The sequence below is a fragment of the Anguilla rostrata genome, chromosome 1 (genome assembly GCF_018555375.3).
Source record: "Anguilla rostrata isolate EN2019 chromosome 1, ASM1855537v3, whole genome shotgun sequence".
NCBI classification, from domain to species: Eukaryota; Metazoa; Chordata; class Actinopteri; order Anguilliformes; family Anguillidae; genus Anguilla; species Anguilla rostrata.
In genome coordinates, this window is record NC_057933.1 from 46,657,714 (window position 1) to 46,685,070 (window position 27,357).

At 42.3% G+C, this 27,357-nt stretch overlaps 1 protein-coding gene across 2 annotated transcripts; it reads left to right on the forward strand.

Annotated features, from left to right (window-relative positions):
* LOC135256560 (zinc fingers and homeoboxes protein 2-like) lies at positions 1–26,688 on the forward strand. Of its 2 annotated transcripts, XM_064338454.1 has the most exons (4): positions 1–434; positions 7,156–7,266; positions 22,540–25,175; positions 25,763–26,688. In XM_064338454.1, exon 3 carries the CDS (start codon positions 22,718–22,720, stop codon positions 25,163–25,165), a length of 2,448 nt encoding a protein of 815 aa, XP_064194524.1. In that variant the 5' UTR covers positions 1–434; positions 7,156–7,266; positions 22,540–22,717; the 3' UTR covers positions 25,166–25,175; positions 25,763–26,688. The 2 variants fall into 2 exon arrangements, with proteins under 2 accessions (XP_064194524.1, XP_064194531.1); XM_064338461.1 differs by lacking the exon at positions 7,156–7,266.
* The last annotated feature ends 669 nt before the right edge of the window (positions 26,689–27,357 follow it).

Genomic DNA, 27,357 nt, shown 5'->3' on the forward strand with positions numbered 1-27,357 from the left:
CACTGTCTGCAACTCTAGGTTGCGTACTTAATATTCAATTACGTTGTTTACTGGTACAGGGGCCGTCAAAACAACAGCAATTCATTCATTTTCAAGGAGGAAGCTCTGTTGCAGCAACCACTTTCTTTGCACTCTTTGCCAAGGATAATTACTCGGCTACCTGCCCTAATTTACAACTTTTAAGCACAATTATCTGAACTCTAGATTGGAAATGCTTCTGGTATCGTATGCAAATACGTATGCTGACGTAGGTGATCATGTGGTTTTTGGCGTAGATCCCCCAGTGATCGAGGTTTTTTTTCTGCTGTTGTCTTTAGGATTCGGTAGAATCTTTAGAATTAATCCTCGTATTCGGTGTTCACCTGGCCAAGAACCTGTTTTGAAACCCCGGTGTCGTTGTCTCATCATTCCAGCACCTCATTATCTGTGGGCAGGTAAGGATCTGGTAAACTTAATATTTACCGAATGATGAAGGATATTGGCTGAACAAGTCTTAAAGTTAAAAGCCGTGTTGGTCGCTAGCTAGTTAGCATGATATTCCATCACAGTTCTGCACTGTTAATATTTTAACTTAGTCGCTGAACTTTGGTTGTCCCGGCCATATTGTATGAAGTGGACACCTGAATACCCGCGCATAGTTAGGTAGCGACCTAGCAAGCTATTGATTTGATCTCACAATCAGGAAGTTTGACTGAATTGTTATTGCAGACGAGACGAGACGAGACGTCCGAAAACATGTCTACTTTTCACCGATGTCGAAATAACCAGCAAAATATGGCTTCCAATTTCGACATGGCGTTACGTCGTTACGAACGATTATCGTAGTTAGCTATCTAGAGAGAGCCATTTGTACATTGCTGCTGGCCCTCACGGTAATGTGTACTCACTAAGATGTATACCGTTAGTTACATGCCAATAATGCACACGCTGGCATGTGTAGCAACACAGAATGCACGTTATGCAGGCAGCTAACTTTGATTTCGGTTCGTGTCGTATGATGTAGGCAGCGGTGACGCCTTCCACGACCATACTGCATGGCACGCAGCAGCAGCATAACTAGCCCCACTGCAGCAGCCATCATCAGAACGAAAATAGCTGAAGTGCAGTACAGTTAGCTAGATAGCTAGCAAGGTGGTTGACGTTAGTTGTAGACGCAGTAAGGTTCCACCTTGTATTTCTCATAAATCATTGCTAAGTTGACGTGATGGAAAGGTATATCTGAAGGTTCTTGTCTTGGAAAAATCCCTCCGTATTTGTCCAGGTCTAAGAATTCTTAACGTAATCGTTTTCGTATTGATTTTTCCTCATTCAACAACATAACCGCTTCTACGTGCTGCCAGCTTGCAGTCCCCCAAAATCGGTCAGTATTATTGATTGTACCTAGCTAGAGCGAGATGAGGTTTTCTACCTTGACAATAAAGTTTCCTCTTCCTAAGAAATGGCACAGTTTCCTCTATTGCAGTCTTGGTGGCTTGTTTTATTTCCTGTCGTGCCCCTGAAACAGCTCACTAATAGACACCAAACCCGGGCTAGAAACCACCGCTATAAATTTCTCGCATTGACGTCTTGTGCTATTTGAACTTGTCCGCAGGAAGTGAGGCTGCGATTTGTTGAAAAAGTTCCACTTGATTGATTTGGTTCAAAGCCGTGTGGGGTGAAGCAGCGCAGTGACTTGTCTTGACTACCTTATTTACGCTTCATATTATAATTTAAGGAAACCCTTTCTGATTAATTTGTGGCCTTTTGAAGCAATGTGCCGTTTACCCTATATCACGTATCGCATGAAAAGCCGAGGTGTTTCGTCTTTGCCCTTGGCGTATATTGCAGTGTTTCCCCCCGATGCAATTCAGTTCAAGCTAATTTACAATCAAATTAAACTTTCCCAGTTATCTCATAATAATTTACACTGGTAGCTATTATTAACATAATGGAATTCTCATTGTGGGTAGTGTTCATGATGATCACTAGTTATTCAACGTTTCTGATGTTCTTAGTGTTTGTTTATTATTCGTTGTTTATTTGCATACGTGAGTATTTATTATTATGAGCACTTGTGCCCAATATGCAGTTAGAAAGAAAGAAAAACATTTTTGATGTTCAGGAAAGAACCTTGAAGGTCAAGTTAATCCTTGTATTTGAATGTATGAATTGAGTAACCTGGAAGTCAGTTTTAAATACTAACATACGTTGTAGGAGGATGAACTATGTACTGTGTATCATTGTAATTTGTGTGTGCTGTTGTCTTTGAACTAGATGCTTTGTGGTATCTATCACAGCATTATTAGTGTGTGCAATGCATCTTTAATACAATGAACATTGAAGTGTAAACTACGCCAGTCTAATCAGTGTCTCTGATCTTCATAAAATCTGAAGAGAATGAGAAGACATAGCTTAGACTGTGCTGTGCCCACTTTATACCTAGCTGCAGTTCCCCAATTACTTTGAAGTTCACTGTTCTCTGGGACAAACCCCAGTGGCGTAGCAGTGATTCCCCCCTACAACAGGAGGTTAGTCTGTTGAGATGCCGTTGAGTTTGTGGTTAAAGTCACGGTAAAGCTATCAGCAGATTCCTGTAACCAATGGGAATATCTTACTCAAGTATTTTTTTTCACTTTGTGCTAGTGCTATCTCCACTTTGGATTCCTAGTTTCTTTTTTTTTTTGAGTAAAGGACCTGTAATTTACTTGGTTAATTACTTAGTAATTGCTGGCCTAACTCTTACACTGTAATGGATTGTGCAATTCTGTCTGACTTGGTGCTGTTATTCTCATTTACAACATTCCCTGCTCAGAGAATTACCTGAAGACACCTGGCATATGTGCCATGTTTTGCTCTATACTGACAGCTGCTGAGAGAGAGAGAGAGAGATAGACAGACAGAGAGAGAGAGTGAGAGAGACCCATCCACGTAAGAAACACTAATTTATTGTCTCTTCCTTTATTAATTTGTATGTAATCATCTAGTTTGCATGGAACTTCAAAATACTGCTAACAAGGTTTGGGATGTAGTATGTTCTCTAAGTATGCCCGATATATTTTTAGTCTGCTCTATTTTAGATGGGACTGTCTTGAGTTTTGCACTCAAATTCTGCTGCAGGTAGCAGAACAGAGTTTCACCTTTTTTTCGCATTCATTTACAATGCAGTGTGATATTTTTGACCCGGTTCCTAACTTCTTCAAGGCAATGATGTGAAGTGCCATGCTTAGTGATGGAGAAAGTGGCATTTGTGCATTTCTGAAAACCCTTTTTCCCAGGTTGCTTCAGTGTGGGTTTGAGTCATTCTCATGCTTGTGTCGCACTGAAAGGGGGGCAGCGGTTCTGCAGAGGAGCGCGGACAGACAGAGCAGTCCCTCGTCACAGCGGCTGCGTGCTCAGCTCACCCACTCTTGCCCATCCTTGACTCAGGCCTGCTCGACTGCACGACGCAGCGCTGACACATTTTCGTCAAAATTTTCCGGACCGACCGAGTCAGCCTTTTTTTGTGCCTTCGTTCCATCTCCGCTGCCTCCACCGCAGGCCCCATGACATTAAGTCGCCTTTCAAAGCGTGAGCCTGTGGAGATTTATGTCCTGTGATAAGAGTGCAATTTATGTAGCCAAACACTTACATAGGTAAGCCTAAATCCTGCGTGAAAGTCTTTTAAAAAGTGAGAAAACGGAGTGCCCTCTAGCCCTCCCGGGGATGGTGCTGCTTCAGGTGAATCCCAGGACAGTCAGGTTTAGAAGTGTAAAGCGGTTTATAGTACTTTACTGGGAGGAAGCACAGTAACGCCCACAGTCACCAGTAGGCTGTGTTGTTCATGTTTTTTATTGAATTGTTAGGCCCTATGTTATGAATGGCTCCCAGTCCATTCTTAACCTATGTGATTGTTTTCTAGATTTTGTGTGCTGTTGTATTTTATTTATTGCAGTTGGAAGTCAGGCATGTTGATGATTGTATAACATGATAATAAAGAATAATAACAGGAAGCACAGAAAGAGTATCCTTGCTAGCCTCAATTCTTTGTCTTTTGAAGTGGTCATCGGGGCCTCCAGTGGCGTAGCCCATAGAGCGCTTTCCACATGCTCATCGCAAGCTGCGACGTCGGCGGTTCGAGTCCGACCTTTGTCGCATCTCTCTCTCTCTCTCTTTCTCTCCTCCTAGTTCTTCCTGTCCTTCTACACTGTCCTGTCTAATAACGCTGAAAAAATCCCAAAAAAATATTTAAAGAAAGAAAAAGAAGTGGTCATGGATCGAATACTTTAAATGTTTTGGCAAATAAAATGGCAGCCCTTTGGTGCTAGTCAGCTGACTCGTTTACAGCGAGACCTTTCGTCAGATGAACTGGCTGATTTAAGATGGCTGCCTGTGTGGGCTGTGCGTCACAGGGGTCTTTGCGCGGGTTTCTGTTCCTGCCTCTGCTACCTAGACACTGCTGTAGGTGACTAAGCCAGTCAGGGCCGATGATGTCATACCTGTGGGAAGAGTCGCTCTGAAAAGCCTGCTTCTCCCCGGTGGCGGCGGCAGCTATGACTTCATTCAGAATAGAGATGCACTGTACGTCTTCCCACATTCAGGAGCCGTGGTGCGCTTACTCATGCCATAAAGCAAATTTAGATTTTGAGCATGAACAGTGCCCAGGATCTAACCTTTTAATGTTTAAGTATTGGCTAACGAACACAGTAACCACAAAGTCCGAATTTGGTGTTCTGCGTTTTAATGTGGATTCAAATAGGACGTTGAGATGTCTGCATTTGTGGATGCGTGAATCACAATTGTCTCATTGCAATTTAAACATTTTTGTCTTATTTATATACAATTTCTTATTTTTTGGTTCTCACTTCAAATGTCATACACCTTCCTCTAGAATTTTTGTTCACTGTCGACATGTAGTTTTAATTGACTCAGCTTTTTTAATGAGTAAGTTTCAGCAATGAACATAGCACTTTGTGTGTGCGTGTGCGTGTGTGCGTGTGCGCGCACATGTGTGTGTGTGTTTGCACATGCATGTGTGAGCCTGAGACAAGAAACTGCTCAGTGTTTTCTGTCCAGAAAAGATTCCCTTTATTTCCAGTCAGTGGTCTTTCTTTGAAGATGAATATTTGAATATCGATTTCAGTCCCACAAGGGTGGGGTGATTAGTTTCCTGGCATGAGCCATCCACAGGTCAAAGGTCATAGGCCGAACAGCAAAGATCAGGGTTCCAAGTTCAAAATACTGATTACTACCCCTGTTGAATTGGTGTGGCTCTTTCAAATTAAGTCAGGTGTGAAGATCATCTGCAACCCTGGTCCTGGAGAGCCAAAGTGTCTGCTTGTTTTGTTTACTTCCTTAAAACAGCAGCCAGTTCAGACCCAAGAAAGCAGGTGGGGTGAGTGAACTGTGTTATAAGCAGCTCTGATTGATCAGTGAAGTGCTGAGTAACAATAAAACCACCAGAACCTGCGGAACCGAAGGCCTGAGTTGCAGAGGTCTGTGCAAATGGAACAGTAAAATGGGACTGTGCACAGTCCAGTTTTTAAAGGGCAGGGCCCAGCTTTCTCCACTCTCAACAGCATGTCCCTGAAGGACTTCTGAATGTACCAAGTGGTTTTAAAACCACTCTGACAAGATGGGTACCTTGATCTGTACCAGTCTTTTAGCAAAGATATGCTAGATGTTAGTGTAGCACTTAGTTTTGGTATTGGTGTCAGGGAACAGAAATTATTCATGATGTTTTTAAGCCTTTTTTCAGTAATACGATTTCGATCGTGCTGGCTATGACATGGAAATGAGAATGTCGTAACCATGACGTAATACCTGTCATGAAGCGTCATGTGCATACATAACTATGACATACTGGCGTTTTTATAACACAATCTGAGGTTTGCGTTATGACACAACTGACATAACAAATCTGCAAGGAAGGCTCACTATGACGGGTATCATAACATTGATTCACTGTGACCCCCTCCCCCATCCCCTGTGACCATGACCTGGAATAAGCAGTTTAAGAAAACGGATAGATGGATGGAAGCTACTGTATGTCAGCATGTGCTAGCTTGTCAAATATTGTTACTTCATGCAAAGGCACCTTGTCATGAGTTTATATTCTTTTATATGTAGGTTGAGATGAATGTTCATTTGCTGTGAAACATACCTTAACCTCTGGACCTCACAACCACAAAAAGAAAATCACAGCCCAAACCAGGAATCTGGAGTCATAAAAAAGCAACATATTAATCTCATTAATTGTAATCTCATTCACTTGTGTCATTGGCTTGATCTTGTTGATTTGAGTCATCTGTCTTCCAAATTCATTGCTTTTCGGCTGATAGCTACTCATGTTAGTGGTGAGTAGTCTAGTGTTTACAGAGAAGGCCTTTCTATTGGAAACCAATACAAACCAGAAATCTGTACACAGAATAACAAAACATGGCCATGTCATAATTTCTGCCAAAAAATAAGGTGAAGTTGAGCTGGAGTAGCTGCCTCAAAGGTTATTTAGCATTGTGGCACCTGGGATTCAATCCCATGATCCTTAGAGCCAGAGTTCAGGACCCTAGCTATTGCTCCAGACTGCTGTTCTTTTGTATTCCTGCCTCAGAGTGTTCAAATCGCATCCTTATTATTGTGTGACCTGTTCAGCGTGGCTCTTACCTCACTAAGGCAGATAAATGCCTGTTTATCACCATTAAAGGCGTGAGATTCACAATGGAGACAAAATCATAAGCACAGGAGGATCCGCTGATCACTCATTAATAGGCACTGGATGAGCGGTGTCTGAAGAGCTTTCGTCAGAAGGAACGCTTATTATTAAAATGGAGTGCCGTTATAAATCCTGAGTGACATTCCAGAGGAGGAAGAAGCAGTCTTTTATCAGTAGCATAAGTCATGCATACAAACAGAGGCAACAGAAATGACCACAGAATGCATCAGTCCTTGTACCGGTTCTGTAAATTTCAACAACATTTATGACGACCTCAGCTGCTAAGGCAAGAGCTGCCACATGATATGTTTTTGCAGATGGTGTTTGGTAAATATTCATCTGAAGCCGCAAGGCTTTCTTAGCAACATGGGTTTCCTAGGAAACAAACCTTTTTTGGGGGGAATTTTTTTTTCTCCAAAATTAAAGTAGCTAGTGTCTGTCCCTCACAGACTATACCTCTCCCTCCCTTCATGGGTGCTTTTGTTCAGGTTGTGGAGGACACCGCCCCCCTGAGAACTGTTTCACCAGAGACGAAGGGAGGACAAGGGGCGGAGCTCTTCCTCTGGGCCCCGCCCTGCTGCAGGTGCACGACCAATCTGGTGAGTCATTACTGAAGAGCAGTCTTAAGCTGTGGGTGGTTCTAGGTCACTGATGTAATTAAGCTTGATCCTGTAAAACCCAGAATGGTAAATAAGCATCATTCTATGCACTGTTAAAAAATGTTCTATCAAATATTTCATTACATCTTAATGATGCCACACTGTTTCAACATTGGGTCTCAGAATAGCCGTTTATTTGCATAACTCTCTGTTAAAACAGAGGGCATTTTTCTGAATTTATACATCTTTTTTTGACTGTTTTTAATCTGTTCACCTTGCCTTTCATCAGGTAATAACAGTGAACTTTAGCTTTAAGTTTAACTTAAATTTTGGCTTCCTATGTTTCTTGTTGAATTACAGAAATACTTTTTAGTATATCGCGTTACTCATCTTAAAGGCATACTGTGCAGGATTTGTACCTTGGAATTTTTTTTTAAATAACCATGCTAAGGCAGATTTATTATTTATTAATCTCTGTCTTTATGCACTTTTGCCAAATTCGTGTGCAGTTTACCTGTATTTGTGATTCTAAAATGTGTTCGGGACGTGTCTGGGCGTGGCACTCTTTTCTGTGTGGAGAGGGGTGGGTGTGGCTACAGAGCCTGTGGTTTGGGATCATATTTGTGGTTTGTTGCTAGCTCGCTATCCACTGCAATGCAGATACAGCTAAGAAAAATATTGGATAACAATAACCTTGGAATTGCTTCTCCTCTGTGGCAGCAGCAGAAGTTTTCCAGGGGAATGAAAAGCAATGCGGTGTTGGCTTGTTTTCTATTGGACCTGTAAGTAACGGTAGCTATCTGGTTTGGGTTGCCAGACGTCTGTTTTGTAGACCGGATGTCCCATCTTCAAATTATATGCACATGTCAGGTTTGTGACCTGACAATGCACTGTCGGTCCGAGTAATCGATGGGAGAAATTTACCGGTAGTGTCTGATGAATTTGCGTGTCAGTGACTCGGTAGACACTTTAACACAACTGTCATGCGTAAATATTCATAGGTCAGCACTGCTGGGCCCCACGTGGATTTGGGTCCAAAGTTTTACTGCTCTTCAGGTCCACTTTGAATTCAGGCAGAATGCCTGAAGTCTTGCTACGCATTAGAATGCAAGAGACAGAAAATTCCCTGTCTCTTGGTAAATGGACTGCATTTATATAGTGCTTTTATCCAAAGCGCTTTACAATTGATGCCTCTCATTCACCCATTTACACACACACTCACCACACCAATGGTGAAAGGCTGCCATGCAAGGTACCAGTCAGCTCGTTGGGAGCAATTAGGGGTTAGGTGTCTTGCTCAGGGACACTTCGACACGCCCAGGGCGGGGGATCGAACCGGCAACCCTTCGACTGCCAGACAACCGCTCTTACCTCCTGAGCTATGTCGCCCTGTGTCTCTGTCTCTGTGTCTGTGTCCCGCACTCTCTGCTGCTGCTTGCTCTCACTTTAATGCTATGTTAATCAAACTTTTATTTTTCAAAAATCTGATAGTATGTATTTTTAATTCACTAAACTGTATTTTGAGGTCAAGATAGGAATACTTGTGTACACTGCCATGCATTTTATTTTGAAATGGACTGTTGTCAGTGTAGCTAACTATGGTTCGGATCTGTTTCAGTTGTGGTGTCTGGAAGAGCAGGATTACGTCTCGTGTCGCTGAGTGAAATAGAAATGGCAAATAGCTCCTGTTCTAGCTAGAGTTGCGTCAGTGCCACGGCCGGCGGTAGCTATGGGCAGGGGTGGGCTCCAAAAGCAAAAATAGACATGTTATACATCGTTAGAAAGCTTATACTCTCACCTACTGAATAAATGAATTGTCAATCAAGCCAGACCGTACTAAAAAGGGCGACAACGCCGTAATCAACACGTGTGGTATTATGCACAGCTATTTTGGAAGGCACCCAGGCGTCACAAATGCACATATATTTCACAAACGAATTGTCCAATACAATATATGACCACTCAGTCTCAAAAGCGACATCTCTACGCGTAAAACCAATGGTAAGGTTGTATGTTTATTCAATAAAGACTGTAGAATGAACACGTATCTATGGGCGTTAGCTAACAATATTAACGCTGTGTTCACATCACAACATTGTAAAGTTTGCTATCATGTATCAGGCTATAACAAAACTAGTATTGGTTGTCTAATACCGGCAGGAGTATTTTGTAACAAATGCAGCAGTGAAGTCCCCTCTCTTCACCTGCACAAAACGCACACAGGCACGAAAGCTAGCACCGTTCCTTTTCCTGTTAGGAAAATTGTGTGCTCGATGTCCTGACAGGCTGGAGTTTGTGCAAACTGCACAAACACAATAATTTACCATGATGATACATGGTGAAATGCAATATAAAACTACTGAAAAAAAAACCAACTCACTATATCACTACCACTAAGACTCACTACTACTGCACATTGGGCTAATATGACGAAATGTTGAGGAAAAAAAAGGCGTTTTTAGGAGCCCCGAACAGTGTCCAACGGCACCCTGTCCCCCCGTCGAGCGCACTGGGTGACACCATTCCTAGTGACGAAACTGCGCCCAAGTTGCCCACCTATTATTTCTACCAGCCCACCCTAATACAGCAGGCTAAAACCGGCCCTGGTCAGTGCTACTTGTTGATATTGGCTATGTCAATCATGCCTGATTTTCATGATGTGTAAATGGTTCAGCAAAGTGTGCTTTCCCTCTGTGGCTACTACGACACACAAATTGCTTTCTGCACCAACCATTCAGTTGTATCGTCCTATAAAAGATTATGGCCAATATGATGTTGCAGCATACATGTGCCAGAGAGGTGATACATTTGATGCATTGCTGATGGTGTAAATCAAGTGAAAATGTCATTCTCAAAAAATAATCTAATCATAGTCATCTGAAACTTCATGTGTGTGCTCATCTACTTCTTCCATAAATGTGGAACCCATGTCATTATTGTGCCATAATTAAGGCTCATTTATGTTTTTACCTATTTTCACAGCTGATTGGTTTAAACTGATTGGTGTAAACTGCTTTTACCCTAATTTTATGTTTCCACACATCAAAAAATGAGTTGCTGTTTCTACAATAAAGTGTGCATGTGCTGGGCTACGTCCCTGGATCTCAATTTTTTCTATATTGCTTGGCTATGTTGTCTTCCATCTCCTCACATTGAATGCACAATTGAATGAAGACATGATTGTCCTGCGACAGTATAGCTGCAGATTTGAAGCAAATGGAGTAGATGGCTAGCTAGACCATTTTTACCCAAGATGAACACGGAGGTAAAGAACCACCTGTCACTAAGTGAAGTGCATTACAGTCATATAACCACACAAATTCCAATGGGCATACTCAATGGAAAAATCGATATCATGGAAGGCATACCGTTTTTCTGTGAAATGTTCCATAAGAAAATAGGAAGTTCTTTCCACAATGTTGGAAATTTATACAAGTATTTCTTTATCTTTGAACTCTCCATTTCTCTCTGTCAAGTCAGTCACTCATGACAGCAGTGACTTCATGCACATGTAACTATGGAGATGACACGTAGTGTAGCTGTATTGTTGTGCAGGTACAAACAGTAGAATTTTTTTAATTGTGGGGCCTACACGCTGCACAGACAGGTTGTGCGTATCGTGAAATACGGGAGAAATTGTGATCCCAGGAGGACACTGGGTGAGGGCAATTAATTTCTCTCGGGAAAATCAAGAGTATGCCAATACGGCCAATCAAATATCAGTTATTGATATCGGCCGCAAAATTTATTTTATTATGATCCCCTGATAAACCCCCACCCTGGATATATTGCTAGCTAGCTAGCAAAGTAATGTATCTAGTAAAGTGAACCAATTTTGTTAGCTAGCTTGATATCTTGGTATTTAATCTTAATTTCTAATTTTATATTGACTGTAATTGGTTTCCATTGAATGAAAGATATTGATTGTCCCATCATCAGCATCAGATTAATAGGTGTGTTATTCCCAAATCAGCATAATTTCTGTTACATTATGTCTTCTTCACATTGATGCTGTTACTCTGTTCCTGTTTTCAGATCAGCATTCCAGAATGTTTAAACTAACAAAAGTCTGGTTGTTGGCTAACAAACTAACACTATTTAGCTGGTTAATTAGCTAGCTAGCAAGCTTTGTGCAAAGAAATGTGATTCAGATTCAGATCCAGATTCAGATCAACTGTATTATCCCACACAGGGAAATTCATTTGGCCCAGTGCTCCAGACATATAAACACCATAAAATCCACAGTAAAACAATAGAATGCACAGTAAGACCAAAACATAATCGTAATAAAATACATTAAATCACATTGAGACAGAATAAAACCATAAAGTCAAATAAAAACAGTCAATCCAAATCAGTAAAATCAAGTTTGATATAAAAGTGCAAGTGACCAGCTAAAAGACCTGTTGATTAAACCTGCATGTTATACAGGCTGATGGCTTGAGGAATAAAATAATTCTTGTATCTCCTTGTTCTGAGTTTTTTTTTTTTTTTATAGAAGTCTTTTTCACTGGGTCAGGTTGCTGCTGCGACTGAATTTGGAGTGAAGGGGATGGGTACCATCCTGTAAAAATTTTTTTGGAGGTTGAGGTTGAGTTTGGTGTACAGGCTGGTGGCTGTTTCTTGGTCAATGCCTATGATTTTTCCCGCTGTCCTGATTTGTAAAAATCTGCCAGTTTACATTCAAATGGTAAAGTTTGCATAAAAAGTACATTGTCTGCTGCAATTTCCAGATTTTTGAAGTGGCACAGTCCCTGAAGTTCAGTTTATTATCTATTTCAATTCCGAGGTATTTGTATGTTGTGATGTGTGCCAGTAAAGCCCGGATTGTATTATGTTTGGATTGGATTAACTGTAGCGTTAAATCTTATTAATTTATGATAGTTTTAATTGATTGTTGTGTAACTATGTTTATGCTGTATTGAATATGTTCAGTATTTCAATATTACTGAAATTGTCATATTGTCAATATCAATATGAGCTTCATATCGAAAAATATCTATATACACTCTGTGACCAAAAGTATCTGGACATCCCTTTGCCTGCAGCTGTTTTTCATGGTTTGGGCTATGCCCCTTATTTCCGGTGAAGGCAAATTTTAATACTACAGAGTAGTCACATTCTAGACGGTTCTGTGTTTCCCCAACAGTTTGGGGAAGACCCTTTCCTGTTTCAGCATGACAATGCCCCTGGGCACACAGCAAGGTCCATATAGAAATGGTTTTGTCAAGAATGGTGTGGAAGAACTTGACTGGCCTACACAGAGCCCTGACCTCAACCCCATCCAACACCTTTGGGATCAGTTGGAAAGTCAACTGCAAGCCTGGTCTAATTGCCCAATCAGTGTCTGACCTCACTAATACTCTTCTGACTGAATGGAAGCAAATCCCTGCAGCAATACCCCAAGATCTAGTATAAAGCCTTCCCAGAAGAGTGGAGGTTGTTATAGCAGCAAAGGGTTGACAAACTCCATATTAATGCCCATAATTTTGGATGAGATGTTGGATGTCAGGTGTCCACTTACTTTTGGCCATGTAGCGTGTCAAAATATGAACCCTAATTAAAGACTTCAAGAACTCTGCGTTCCCAACTCCCATACCACTGTATGAGGTCAGTTAAAAACTGTGTTGTGCAACAGTTGAGAGCAGTTTCTCCAAACTGTAAATGTCCAACAATTTCAACAGTATCCTAAGCTTCTTTATCTCCATATACCTTGAATAAAACCAGATTTATTTTGAATGGTTCTCTGCAGTAGTATACCCAGTTCCGCATCTAGTTATGATGGTTCAGGGGGACAGTCTTGTTGGTAGAGAACATCCTTTCTGTGTAAATGTAGGTTTCCTGTATCCATTATTTTCAAACTAGGACAATGTTTTACTGTGTTTACCACATACCACATTTAAAAATAAACATTATCTTTGGTGACCCGTGTTGCAGTAGGAGTATTTGTACTGACCAGCGCCATCATTAAATCATAATTTAATTAATGCCACCTGTCACTGCTCTCTTCCACCATATGGGTTTTTTACAGGACAACAGACCATATGCTCTTGGATTTTTCTTTTTTTTTTTTACTTTATTTTGATGGTTGAAACAGAGACGGTAACTAACTGATAGAGAAGGGATCGCAGTGCCGAAAGTGCCATGACAGTGAATCAAACCCCCAGCCACACAGAGGGATTCGTATTTGTTGAGAGTTGGCCGCCATACGGACTGTACCAATGCACAGATGCACAGAATAAATTAAATCTACCAGTGTGCAATGTACCAGCAGGACGTAGGTTTACTCTTATTATTGGTCTTGATGTTGTTTGTGTGCACGTGTCACTTCCTTGACACTTACAGTAGGTATACGTAGCGGCATCCTTTCGTTGTTAGTCCCTAATTGCACTATTAGTCATGTGATGTGTCTGTGCTGATTTCCAAACAGTTGCTGAACTTGGAGTGTATACTGGGACACCTGCAGGGTAATTGCTGAAATTGGAACTGCTGCTTGACAGCCCAGATGGCCATGTGCTCAATTATTTCTCCAGGCCCTAAATATAAATTATGCAAATTAACACAGACACAATTTGTTAATTTGAATTATGGCACCATTTTATTTAAGGGACATCCTGGCCATGTGATAAAACTGTGGTAGAGAATGTTACTAACAGTTCTAATCCATAAATGATTCAAGGTTTAAAAAATAAATTTAAAAAGCCCTCCAGTGCCCTGATATAACTTTCACTCATACTCCAAAGAAAAAAATGTTTGATCATGTGTGGTCTGCATACTTCAAATGGGTATGCATTGAATGTTTTGAAGATTGTTAATTTCTTTTAGTTAAAAAAGTGTTCTTCTGACTGACATAAATGTATTCCGATTGCTAGAATGAAATAAATATTGTGCAAAAGAAATAAGCTCTATAACTTGCCTTCATCAGACAACTAGCTTACAGCTGACTTTCAAGCATTGGCAAAACGTTCAAACTGCAGCCGAACTTTCAACCAAATATTAGCCTACACATTTTTCTGTGGATATCATGAATGGTAACTGAAAACCGACGACTAGTTGCCATTGCAGGCAACGTCACAACCCACAGGTAGGCAGTTGCACCAAAATGTCTGGGCGGAGATTGCCCTCTGCCCTCTGCCTGTGAGACTTGAGAAGACAGGTTACAGTTCTTACTTTTTTTCTGCCCTTAACCTGAAGAAAGCTTTGCATAAGCGGTTCAGCCTCCACATTTTATTCTGTGTATAAGAATTTGAATTGGATCTGTGAGAAAATAAATGTTGCTGTCAAACATAAAAAGAAAAGGAATTCACACCTCAAAAGTGGACTTCATTGGTAGATGTTTTGCTGGAAAAAAAATAAATTTATCCAAAAAATATATCTTTTGGCTTTAAGTGTCTCTTAAAGCCATGCTGTCAGAACTTTGTGAGAATGCTCTCTGCTCTTATAAACAACTGCCCCGGACAGAGGAGGCATTGGTCACATTTTCCCCAGTAATCATTTTACAAGAAAATTCTGGACATCAGTATGTCTTGTAAAAGCCTCATTTTTATTTTTTCAGCACTGTGCGTAATGGTCCCATGTAATCTTCAGTACCTACCCACAATCCTTTCATTTGTGCTTGTTTTACTTGACGTTCCCAGATGGTTGGCAACCATCTCTGCTCAGCCAAAATCTCAATGCTTGGCATGTGAAGACTTCCTTCTCTGAGACAGTAACTTGGGTTTAGTAACATCTCATTGCAGGAAAAGGAGATTACATGATTCAAATAAGATTCTTGGAGAACTGTGCTTTGTTGCAATTTTGAATAGTGCCACAGTGAATACAGGTTTAATTCCATACATGTCATTCTTATGTTTTAATCTTACTAATACCTCTTGTTCCTGTAGTTTATGATGTGAAGACGTGCCCATTATTTTCAGCATTCAGTAATTGACAGCTGCATGATGCACAGTCTCGGGGGGGACACTGCTATTGTAGCCCGCATTGTCTCATAACTATCCTGCTGTGAAAATGGATGATATGTAAAAAATTATTTGTTACGTAAGTGGCCATGCATAAAAACGTCTACTGATGAGCCTAATTATAATAATAATAAAATAATTACGGGAGACCGTTTGTGCTCGGCGGACGCCGTACGGCGAGTCGGTGGAATTCTCGGCCGATTGCCATTTTAAGGGCGAAAAATCTCCCTTTTATGTTTGAGCCGCCTTCGTGTTTAAAGACCTCCCCGGTCGGCAGATCGGTGCACAGATCCATGGGCGGTGTTTGATGGCTCTCCAGGAAGCGGGCCGCGGGGAGCCAGGGAGCCGGGGAGGCAGGGATTCGGTTTCTGCTCCTGCCGGAGAAGCCGCATGCGGCCTGCGGCCCCCCCCCCCCCCCCCCCCGGCAGATGGCTTTAGCAGACGCCACGCCTCCGCCTCCGCCGCGCCGTCCCAAAACGTTCCCTGACCGAGTATCCGGTTTCTGCGGCAAAATGGTTTCTGCAGATCCTAAGTTTTTTTTTTTTGCTTTGTCATCGTTCGCCGTGCGTGTGGACCCCGTCGATTCTCGTCTTGTAAGTCCGTGCTGGATTTTTCTTTGCTTGCGTGCATGAGAAATTTATTGCGAGTCGAAATGTTGCTTCACCACAAAAAAGGCTGCTAAGAATTGATTTATACCCTTGGGGCTTTAGAAAGGGAAGAATTGCTTCCGGTTTTTTCATAACCCAGCCATAAACCAGCAACACACAATGCGCAGCCAAACTGTTTGGCTGCTTTGCCACTCTCTGAAATAAGGCACTTTAATGAGGCTTGCAGAGGACCCGGTCAAGTTAAAGTTAGTATTCCCGCACGGATACAGTCGCTGCAGGGTGTACAGCCCACTGCAGGGCCTCTTTGGCTGACATGACTGTAAAGAGTGAAAAATGATTGTGCTCTAATGACCCGATATTATTGTCCTGTAGTGGCTTGCATAACTGTACTGTAAATCCACCCTCTCTTCTCATCATTTCAATCACAATTTTTTTTGTTTACAAGGGCCGTCTTGTAAAACTGTTATTTGGATGTTATCATCTGCATGGCTTTTGATACTTCACCAAGGCATTGTTGCGTTCTGTTGGTGTGTGGATTTGATTTTGTCTTAATTTAGCTAGAAATGATTAGCCTACATTGGATAAACGGTCACGCTGAAGTTTTATTCGTCCGTCCTCCCTCCCCAGTTGCTGTTTGCTTGTTTCCACGGCAACGCTTTTGTCTGGATTTCCACCGTCGTGTCTCAAGTCGGCTCCCCCAGGTATCGGGAAACAGAGCCACCTGTACGGTTTAATTGTGCCAATCGGAGACGGCGGGAGGTGGTGCCCTGAGGGAAGTCTGGCTCCGGGTCCCACCTGTGAACAGATTCCCCTCCATAAACAACGGGCGTGTTTATGCTCTCCGTCTTTGTGTCAAGGCCTGAAATCAATCGGCCCGCCATGACACTTAAAGCTGTTTGCTGATATGGAGAAACAAATAACTCTTCCAGGCTAAGTGTCTTTGTTCACACACTGTGTCCTCGTGTAGCTTCATTGTCCCTGAAGCAAGAGCTCACACGTTATGTGTTATCCAAGCTCTTGGGTGCCACATGGATTTTATGTACTGTAAATGATTTGTTACTTTATACCTGTAATATTACCGTAATCATTGGCCTGTTGTCACAACCTGATTTTGATAAATATGTACAGAATGAACATTTGTGAACAGAAATATTCCAATAAAAATTTGTATTAGAATAGGTAGATATGTCCAACTAATCTGTGAAAGGTCCCAAGGTCCTCCATCACTCAGAGCAAAGATGGAAGCCTGCTGTCAATCAAGGGCCCTAACCTTGGTCCAAAGATTAGGGGGAATTTTCTCATACAGCTTGTGAGCTCTGAGAATTAGACAAGCATGACTCCAGTGAACTATTGACTAAGGACCGCAAGATTACATTCTTTGTGAGACTGGCTGCAAAGCTGCTTTCTGACAGACTGAACTGAATTTATTTTACATAGCATCACAGTAAGGTTTGCGATCGAGGCTAATGTACACCATTCACAAGAGACTAATTGGCTATTAGCAGGCTTGCTGTTACCCAACTACAGTTTGCAGGCATTTTATGTGCTCTGGATTTCCAAATGTGTGGCTTTTCATGAACAGACTGTGGTACTGAGGCACGCATTAAAACAAAGTTGCTTGTTTTCATTTTAAGTAAATAAATGAACTATCAATTGGTGGGCAATTAACTTTCCAACTCACCTCTGACACTGTCAAGTACTCTCTCACAAAAGCTAAATGCTGTAATCCTTCTGGGATAAGTGGACTGAATGGAGACGGGAAGTATTTCTTGCAAGATGAGGCAGGGAAACCACAACTGATTATTACTCGCTCTCCCTGGTCAAAGAGGAAGCAAGTGTTTGAGCCCAATTCCAAACCTCCAACTCAATAAAATTCACAAGATTTTTTTAAGGAAAATACCTGAAACAAGACCGGGTTAAAACCTTGTATATGGCTGGACCTAACATACATGATCCGGCCGACCAATGGTGTAACTTCATAACTCGGCCGGCCAATGGTGTAACTTCATCACTCAGTCACTCAGTCACAGACATTTGCGTTTGTAGGGCTGGCCCCGCTATTGTGGTCCAGCCAAAAATAGGCACAAGAAAAATGTAGAAATGTTCTCATCCATTGCATCCATTTATTTTTTGTGTCACATTTTCTCTCTGAAATTTGTAAGGCGGACATTTTAATGTTCTCTAGAGTGCAAGCTCACAGGAAGGAGTGGAATGGGCCTTCTACAGTTCCTTAGTGGGTTCCACCCACATGACCTCAATTACAACTTGTTATAAAACATGGAGACAGAAGTCATCACCGTTTTCTGTGCTGAAATGTTAAAGGATTAAGGGCCCATTTGATGAGATTTAAATGAATTATGCATTGATTCCAAATTTAGCCCTCCTGCAGAGAAATGCGGCATAATGTAAGCTCCCTCTCGTCCCTACATGCAGCGGTTGAAGATATTCTTGGGGATGGGGGGGAGGGGGGGTGCGGCAGCAGGACCATGTAAAGGTCGATTGAGTGCATGTTCATTGTTATAATGCAACAGATGCAAAAATGCCTGCCTCTCCCCATCATCAGTTTGTCTTTGATGCACAGTTGTGCCTGTGAATCTCTGCATGTGCACAGATGATTGGATGTAAATGGCATCTGTACATATCAAAGTCTGGGATTAAGTTACCGAACGCTACACTTAAGCCGGGACAACGTCTGTATTGCTGAATTTTGCTCTCCAGACTGAAATCCTCAGATGAACCAGGAAGCAGGTTCTAAGCCTGCATCCTCACCCTGTGGAGATCTTGTATTCTGTCACTGTTCCTCTTTGCGGGGCATCAGTATGTCATGCCCCCCCCCTCCCACAAATGTTTGTTGTCATTGTGAGGACGGAAATCATTTTTTCATTAAGTTTTTGCTACTTGGCCTTAAGTATATTTCAGTATATTTTATCGGCTCTTGCCTATCATCACCGCTGTCCGCTTGTGGAGCGTGTCTGGCTGCTTCCTACAAGAGCATCTGGATTGACGTGTGATCTTATTAGTTTTTAAAGCATGTACTCATTAAGGTTAAGGTTGTTTAATGTTTTTGGTTAATTGATTTATTTATTTATTTTGGTTCGTTTTGCAATTTGCAATCGATTTTTTTTCATTAAAGTCTTTTTTTTCTTATTATTATATTATCGACTGCATGGGCAGGCTGTCATTCTTGGATTCCAGGATTAATTTCAGTATGCAGTTGTGCATGCAAGTAATTTATACACCTACATATCAATCAATATTTAAAGTTTAACTTTTTGACAAGTGCATTTTGAAATTAATGCATATATATTGCACATAAATATTGAGAAAGTTGACATCATCCCCCTTTGCATTTGTTCAGTAGCTTAGGCCATTTTATCCCATTTCTGTTGTGTGTGCATGCACAATAACCATATTCCTTTTGGTTATAAACCATGATAAAGTTCAGATGGTGTTAAGGCCAGGGATGTCAAGTGATGAGGCTGAGAGAGAAGACTCTCTCCTTTGCGGTGCACTCTCTGCACTCTCCCTGCCCATCCATGTGATCACTGTGAGATCAATAGAAGGGGCAAGTGAGTGAAACCGTCTGGGGAAAATCGAGGCTGCTGAAGTATTGACCTGTAACCTTAAGGCTTTCTGAAGTTTTCTAAGCATAACACTTCTACCACACAATGTCTGAGCAAAAACAAAACTGATATTCCAAAACATTTTTGCCCTATAATAATGATATAAAATATGGTATAATATTATAATACCACATTGTTGTTGTTGTTGTAATAGTAATAATGATAATAATAATAATTATTATTATTTGATCATAATAAATAATACATTATAATCATGAGAGGACCAGATATTCCTATGTACAACAGCGACATCTATTATTTACTGCGTTTCACTGTTGAGTTGTGGCTGCAGTGATTGAAGTTGGGTTGCGGAAAGTGCCGGGTCATTCCAGAGCGCAAGGCTCCTCAGACAGGCAATTGGAGAGCGTACGGGGGACTCAGAACAAGACTAGGGCTCATGCATGTTTAATCAGGGACCTACCTCAGTGAGGTCCGCCAAGCAGATGCTTTAGACCGGGACAGAACCATCCCAAAACAGGATGGTTGGATGTACAAATGGGGGGGGGGGGCTTCACGCCAGACCCTCATCGCCACTGCAGCTCTCTTCCCTCCCCCACTGCATTGCGCCTAATTAATACCTGTGAGAAAATCGTTAATATGCAGCAGCGAGGTAACGCAAGGGCATCTCAATGTCTGCCGTTGCCATGGCTACCACATGGAAATGAAGCCCCTCTTAATGTTTAATGAGAAGCCTCTACTGCGACCAAAGTTAGAATCTAGAAATTTCCAGCGACCGGGACAGACATGCAGGCGATGTTTGCAAGTTTTTTTTTCTCCTTGTAGGCGAATAAATTCATAAGCTGTAAGCTTCAGACATTTCTCATTTCTCTACTGTAGTGAATTCCCTCTACATGTTAATGCAAATTAACTGCTGTATGCAGATAACCTACCGCAGTGAACTGTAACCTGCTCACACATTTCAGTTTAACCATCAAAGTACCTGTCTGAGTGATTCACAGACTATGAGTACAGTCTCACTTCTGTCAGTAATAGCTTTGTCATCCAATACTAATTTGATTTCAGTATGTCTCCATAAGCATATTTATGTTGCCTTCCATTTGAGTGTATTTCCCATTCACATATACTCTGTTTTTAAACCACTCCATGCTGGTTATACAGCTGAACTGCAATAAGAAAAAATGGCTCTGGTTGTCATGGTGGACCCTCCATGGAATGAATAGATTGGGTCTTGGCTGATTTGCATTGCTGTGGGCGCATCAGTATTGGGGAGTGATTCATTTTAGGTTCACTGCCTGCTGGGAGATGGAGCTCTGTGGGCTTCGCATATGAAAGGGTTTTATTAGCAGTATTTTATCTGCTATTGAGTGGGCCGCAAAGTGATCCAGTTCCAGTTACAAAAACAACGCGTGCCCTACAGAAATAGGGCAGTCGTGCTTCAATACAAACAGCAAGCGCACATTTCAGCACAGGCGCCAGAGAGAACACATTTGTGCAGTGTGACAGATAGACAGATAAATTGTAACGTATGGCTCTCAGGCCTACACAGGCCCTTTATCAATGGACTGAAGAAAGTCCCACTTTTCTTTCTATTGCTCTTTGGGACCAAGATCATGACATCATGAAATCGGATCCACTTTGGCATTGCCTCATCAGATGTTCTAGAACTTTGATGGCACATACATTTCTAAACTAGGTGGCTGTTTGTCCTTAAAAGCTAAATTACTGGATAATTAAAAGCGCTTTTTTTGATGCCAAATATATAACTGACATAAAGTTTAACGGTAGCCTTGACAGGCAAAATAATAGCTATTAAACGTAACAGTTATTTAGAATATGAATGTGTGGCCTGAAGAATGGAAGCCTATTGCTGGCTTGCAAGCGCATTCATCGGGGAAGTGAACGAGTTTCACTGGCAGTATGCCTTAGGTGGAGTGTGGGTGCCACAGCAGTGACTTGAATTGAGCACAATTTTGATTCCAAATTTGGGTGTAAAATAGTGATTTTTTTTTTCCTTTTTTTTTTTGTTTTAAATATTTTAATCTTGTGATCCACACTGATTCAAGTAGTGCCGTGTTTTTTTTAGTGGTGTCCTATGTCAGATGGTAAAAAAAATCTATTGTCAGTTTCAGACAGCAAGTAATCGAGGGTCAGAAATGTGTGTTGTTCATCTTCCTCTTTCTTCCAAAAAATTGTATTCCATCCCCTATCCTGACAGAAGAACCTTGACTGGACACTTGCAGTTAAAGGCTCTGTACCAAAGATCTGGGAAGTTGCAAGTGTCCTCAAGAGCATGGTCTGCCTATTGGTGGTCTCTTATTGTAATCCATAACATTGTCAGGTCATTGGTCAGCACTTAAATCTCTTGAGCCAAGATGATGCAGCCTTATGCATCCTCTTTTAAGCTTTAAATTAATTTGGAAGGAATTTTGAAATTTAACACTTGAGAACTAGAATATTACAAATTAATATTTTTCACACTTCAGTGTCTTGAATAAAAAAATGCCTGCAGTGATTAAATCCATTTGGAGAGATTATTTGTTTTAAATTCTTTAATAGGGCAAATGTTGCCATTTAATGTATGTAAAATGCTGATGGCCAGAATTTTTCTGCTTTGATGCTGCATAACTTCATATCGTGTTCTATTTTCGATGGCAATTGTGCAACTGCTGAGCTCTTTTATGTAATGTCTGTACTGAAAACTTCCGATCTGGCTTGGCACTCCGAGAGCACAGATTTTGAGACTCAGAAAGATCAGACGTAATCTTTAGTGGATGTGACAAGACTGAAGATTGCTCTGAAAGATTTTTAACAGTTGTTAGCTTTGGATGTGTGCATGCTTCAGTGTAATGTGGGAAGATGACTTGTTATGTGCTGTGAAATAAAAGTTATTGCTGTTTATGAAGCACTTGTTAGTATGTAACTGTATTTTTAGTGCCTGGCTTATTGTCAAAAATATAGATTTTTTGTAGCACAAATGCATGACACATATGCCTTTTTATTAAAGTTACAGGAGGGGCTGCTTTTGATTGTGGGGTTTTCCTGTCATTTGAAGTCTGGCCTTTCAAACCAGTACCTGAGTATTTGAATCGCTGATTGACTGTTATCTTTTTCTCCTTAATTTAGGTCAGGCTGCCTGTGATGAAGTCTGATGAAGTCCCCAACTGGAGCTGACAATTACAGTCAGCAGAAAACTGTGGTGCAGGAGGAAGGGGACAGAGAGCAGGCCCTTCGTCATCCAGCGCAGACTTGTCCCTTCCTCTCTGATTCCCTTCCTCAATAAGGCCAATTTCAGGACCGTGTTATGGCCAGTCGGAGGAAGTCAACGACCCCTTGCATGATCCGAGCTAGTGAGATGGTGGAGCAAGATGACTCAGATGAGATTGACACTTCTGCTGACGGCGTGCTGGAAAACGGGTCTTTGGAGGCGATGGGCAGTGAGGACTGGGCTTTGACAAAGGACTGCGGTAGCGCAGGAAAGGAGCCGACCGATCAGGAGAAATCGGAGGCGGATGTTCGGCCGCAGCGGAAGCTGCAAGGAGGCTATGAATGCAAGTACTGTCCCTTCTCCACGCAAAACCTGAACGAGTTTAAAGAGCACGTGGACTCGAACCACCCCAATGTCATTCTCAACCCACTGTACCTGTGCGCAGTCTGTAATTTTAACACAAAGAAATTTGACTCCTTAACAGAGCACAATGAGAAGTGTCACCCCGGGGAGAGCAACTTCAAGTTCAAACGGATCAAGCTTAACAGTCAGACCATCCTGGAGCAGACAATCGAGGGAGCCAACAGCGCGGTCATCTACGATGCGACCAGCCCCCAGAATGGGGAAGACTTGACCACTTTTCCCTTGAGCAAATCAATAGCTGCGAAGATGGGCAAGCCAAAAACAGACGGCAAACGGATATTCCGCAAAGGGGATGAAGTCGAAAGTCAATTGGATGCTTTTACCGCGGAGCTCCCGAAAAAGCCAATCATTGCCATGAATGTGCCCAGGACAGTGATCATCCCAGAGACCACACTCAAAGAAGGCCTTTCTCACATAATGCCGTCATTACAGCGTCCACCCAACTTCAACTTGGTACCAAAAATTGCAGTCCCTCTGAACACCACTAAATATAATCCTTCATTGGATGGTAATGCAACTCTCATCACCTCCTTTAATAAATTTCCGTACCCGACACAAGCTGAGCTGTCCTGGTTAACTGCAGCCTCCAAGCACCCAGAGGAGCAAATAAAAGTATGGTTCACCACCCAGCGGCTAAAGCAAGGCATCAGTTGGTCCCCTGAGGAAGTAGAAGAGGCTCGTAAGAAAATGTTCAATGGAACCATCCAGCCAGTACAACACACGTTTACTGTTTTGCCCGCCCAGTTGACTCAGTCTGCCAAAGCTTCACAATCTCTTTTTCAGACCCTTCCCTGCCATCTTCTTGGGCAGTCCAGTCTGGTCTTGACTCCTGTTGCCAATGGGTCCCCAGTGACCTGCGCTCCTATTGCTCTGACAATAGCCAACCAGGTGGTGCAGGCTCTCAAACGGCCTCTTGCTGCCCCAGTGGTGGCCCCTGAAGTGAAACGGCCCACCATAATTCAGTCAGTTCAAACTCCGCCCAAGTCTGCTTCGCCCACTCCCAGTTTTTCTCTGGACCGCAAGAAGACCCCGGATCAGATAACGACACTGAAGGCTAGCTACAGTCAGAGCCAGTTTCCGGATGATAAAGAACTTTACCGTCTCATTGAGGTCACTGGCCTTTCCCGGAGTGAGATCAAAAGGTGGTTCAGTGACCAGCGCTACCGTAACCAAAAAGGCATCCTGCAGCCCAGCAATGAGTTTCTGCCTAAAGACGTACTCCAGAAGTCAGTCCCCACTCAGTTCCCTCTTCTCGAGAGGGTGAAGGGGAAAACCACTGAGCAGCTAAAAATGTTGGAAGAAAGTTTCCAGAAGACTAGCTTCCCGACCCAGGCTGAAATCGACCACCTAGTGGCCAACACCAGGCTCTCCAAAACCGAAATAGACAGCTGGTTCTCGGAGCGCCGTGCATTGAGGGACAACTTGGAACAAGCCTTGCTGAACTCCATGGGATCTAAAAAGGTGGATGAGGAGGATCTGCCGCAGCAGCGAGGGTCTCTCAATGGTGTGCAAGAAAAGGAGAGCGTCTCCAGGGCTTCTCCTCTCCCTATCATTGCCCCTGCCTCTTGCCCTGTGCCTATTGACAGCAGATCACTGGAACTTCTCAAAGATGTTTTTGCACAAACTCAGTGGCCATCGCCCGAGGAGTATAATCAGCTGGAGGTTCAAACAGGCCTGGCTCGCACAGAAATAGTCCGGTGGTTCAAGGACAACCGAGCGGCCCTGAAGAATGGGACCCTGGAGTGGATGGACCATCCCCAGAAGCAGAGCAGCAATGGGCGAAACGGGCAGAGCTCGTTGACAAGCGCAGAGCGTGCCCAGAGCGTCCTTCAGCAGTACTTCCGGGAAGTGAAGACCTTGAGCGGGGAGGACGTTGAGAAGCTGTCGGAACGGTCAAAGCTGAGCAGCCAGGAAATCACAGACTGGTTTGCCAGCAAGCTGATACAGAATGCGTCTGAGGCCAACAAGGGTGATGATCAACACAGACAGGCACGAGAGGGTCACGGGAGCTGCTTGAAGGAGAATGAGGGGATGACAAATAGGAACACTGGCCTGGAACAGGAGCTGGTCTCTAATGCTGAGGGAGTGATGGGAGAAATCTCTGGCAGAGTGATGGGATGAAGTGTTCAAAGTAAGTTATTTTTCTTAAGGTGGCATAACTTCCTCTCTTGTGATGAATTTCTGCTCTAAACTGCTTTGTTTCACCCTGACGCTTGAGTGAGTCGAGTGGGTTCTATGTAACAATATAAAACAATCCTCCATTACTTCCTTTAATGTTAAAGCTGATAGCTGAAGAGGGAACAAATATGTCTGTTGTTAGTTCACTTTGCCTGAAAGGGAGACCATTAACAATCCAAGAGAAATGCTATAGCTGTACCCTGGCTACCCAGAATGCTGGCAGGGCACAATTCAGTCGGATTGCACCTTCAGAAAAGCAGCTTGGCAGGGAAATGCCCAGCACAGCCAAGCTCTGTGTGTGAGGATATTGCACATTCTCTTCACGTAGTGGCATTTTCCAGGTGATGAGCAACTCTCCAGTTTTCCAGCTGTTCTGACCTCAGTGGGTGGCTGCTCACCCATGAGCTGGAACTGCTGTAAGCCTCACAGTCTCTGTCATCAGGAACATGTTAACAAGTGTATGTACACATCCCTCAATGGGACTATCAATAATGTGTAGACGGCAGTGTTGAATGTGTGCTGTAATTTTGCCTTTTGCAGGTCTTGAGTGGTGGCTACTCTGTTGACATAGGAGATGAAAAAGGAGGTGGACTATTTTCATATGAGGAACCAATGATTTCACACCAGCATTGTGAAATCAGAGCACGCCTGACACACTGACCAGGAGGTGATCGCGAGTGCCAAAGCTGGACTGCTGCATTATTACACTTTTAGAAAAAAGGGCCCTTGTAAATATTTTTCTGTACTACTACAGATTTGTACCATTTTGGGGGGAATTTTGTTACATTTATAATTGGAGCAACATGTTCCTTTATGTTCTGGTTAGTTCCTACGGTGGAATGTTCTGCATTTTGTAAAAAGACAGTGAACCACTACATATGTTGGCAATACTATATTCAAATTATTTTACAACACAAAAGTCTTTCTGGGTTTCTTTTTTTTTGTATGAAGGACATTTCTTCAGAAAGTGTTGGCTGTACTGAGGCAGAGATCGTCCAAAAGAACAAGCAACCCCTCTTGCTAAGACCACCCCACTTGAGGTGACATGTTTTTGGGACAGCTGACTGACTCATAAATCCTGTCGGGCAGATGCATTCTACTGGGCAACTAGAGTTACAAACAGGACGATAATCACACTGAATTCAACCCAAAACCATACTGCACTAGCCATCTGTCCATTTTTTTCTGTAACTGTCATTTTATTATTTTCTGTTAAACAAGACACATTACCAGTCTTATATGTGTTTTCTAGGTATCCTAGTTCTAGTTCTGTTTCAGCTGCAGATACAAAACCTGCTTTTCCGATAGCTCTTGTGTTTCACTGCCGCTGTACTGTCATGTTCAGACATGTATTGAGAATACTGTACTGCTTCAGAGATCCTGCTTGCTTTTTTTATTTAAAAAAAGAAAGAAAGAAACAGTTGCTGTCTGCTGTAACCCAATAAAATGCAGTCAATTTAAAGTTAGCATTGAGCCACTTGAGTGTTTTAGCACCTGCTGTAGCAGCACAAATCAGCTAGTCCTGCAGATTAGCTGGTTTTCTTTAACTTCTACACTTTCCTAAACTGGGAACATCAGGATTGTAAGGCCTACAATTTGGACAACATTAAGATTGTATGTTTTTTTTCAGCCATTATTCACATCATTTTAACAGATTTAGATTCAACTGTTAAGACCAATGGGACAAACCTGAGTAGAACTCATCAATGCAGGAAGATTATTATTCATATGTAGGTAGTTGGATAAAGTATACCCATGTAACCCATGACTACTGAAGCCCATGAATTTAATACTTTTTTAACAACAAACTTTTCACACCCTGTAGGTCTCACAGTACTACAGGACAGACTTAGCACTGATTGGAGGAGAGGCCGATCACTCACTGATTATCTGAGTGGTATCATATGGACAACTAGTGCTTGTTGAAAGGAACTAATATAGTGGTAATTTAAAAGGCACCTTACTGCTGGTGGGGTGACACCTATCGTAGCCTACTGCTGCAGAATCATTCATAGTCGGCTAATAGTGAGGCAAATGTTGGGCCCAGCCTGCACTCTTGGGGAGTGCCTCTTCTGCCTGAGCCTGTAGAAGGGGATTTCCAATACCTGTTTAAATGCATTATCATTAGAACAATG

Coding starts and splice junctions, on each gene's coding strand:
- LOC135256560 (XM_064338454.1), top strand. CDS start 22,718: ATGGCCAGTCGGAGGAAGTCAACGACCCCTTGCATGATCCGAGCTAGT.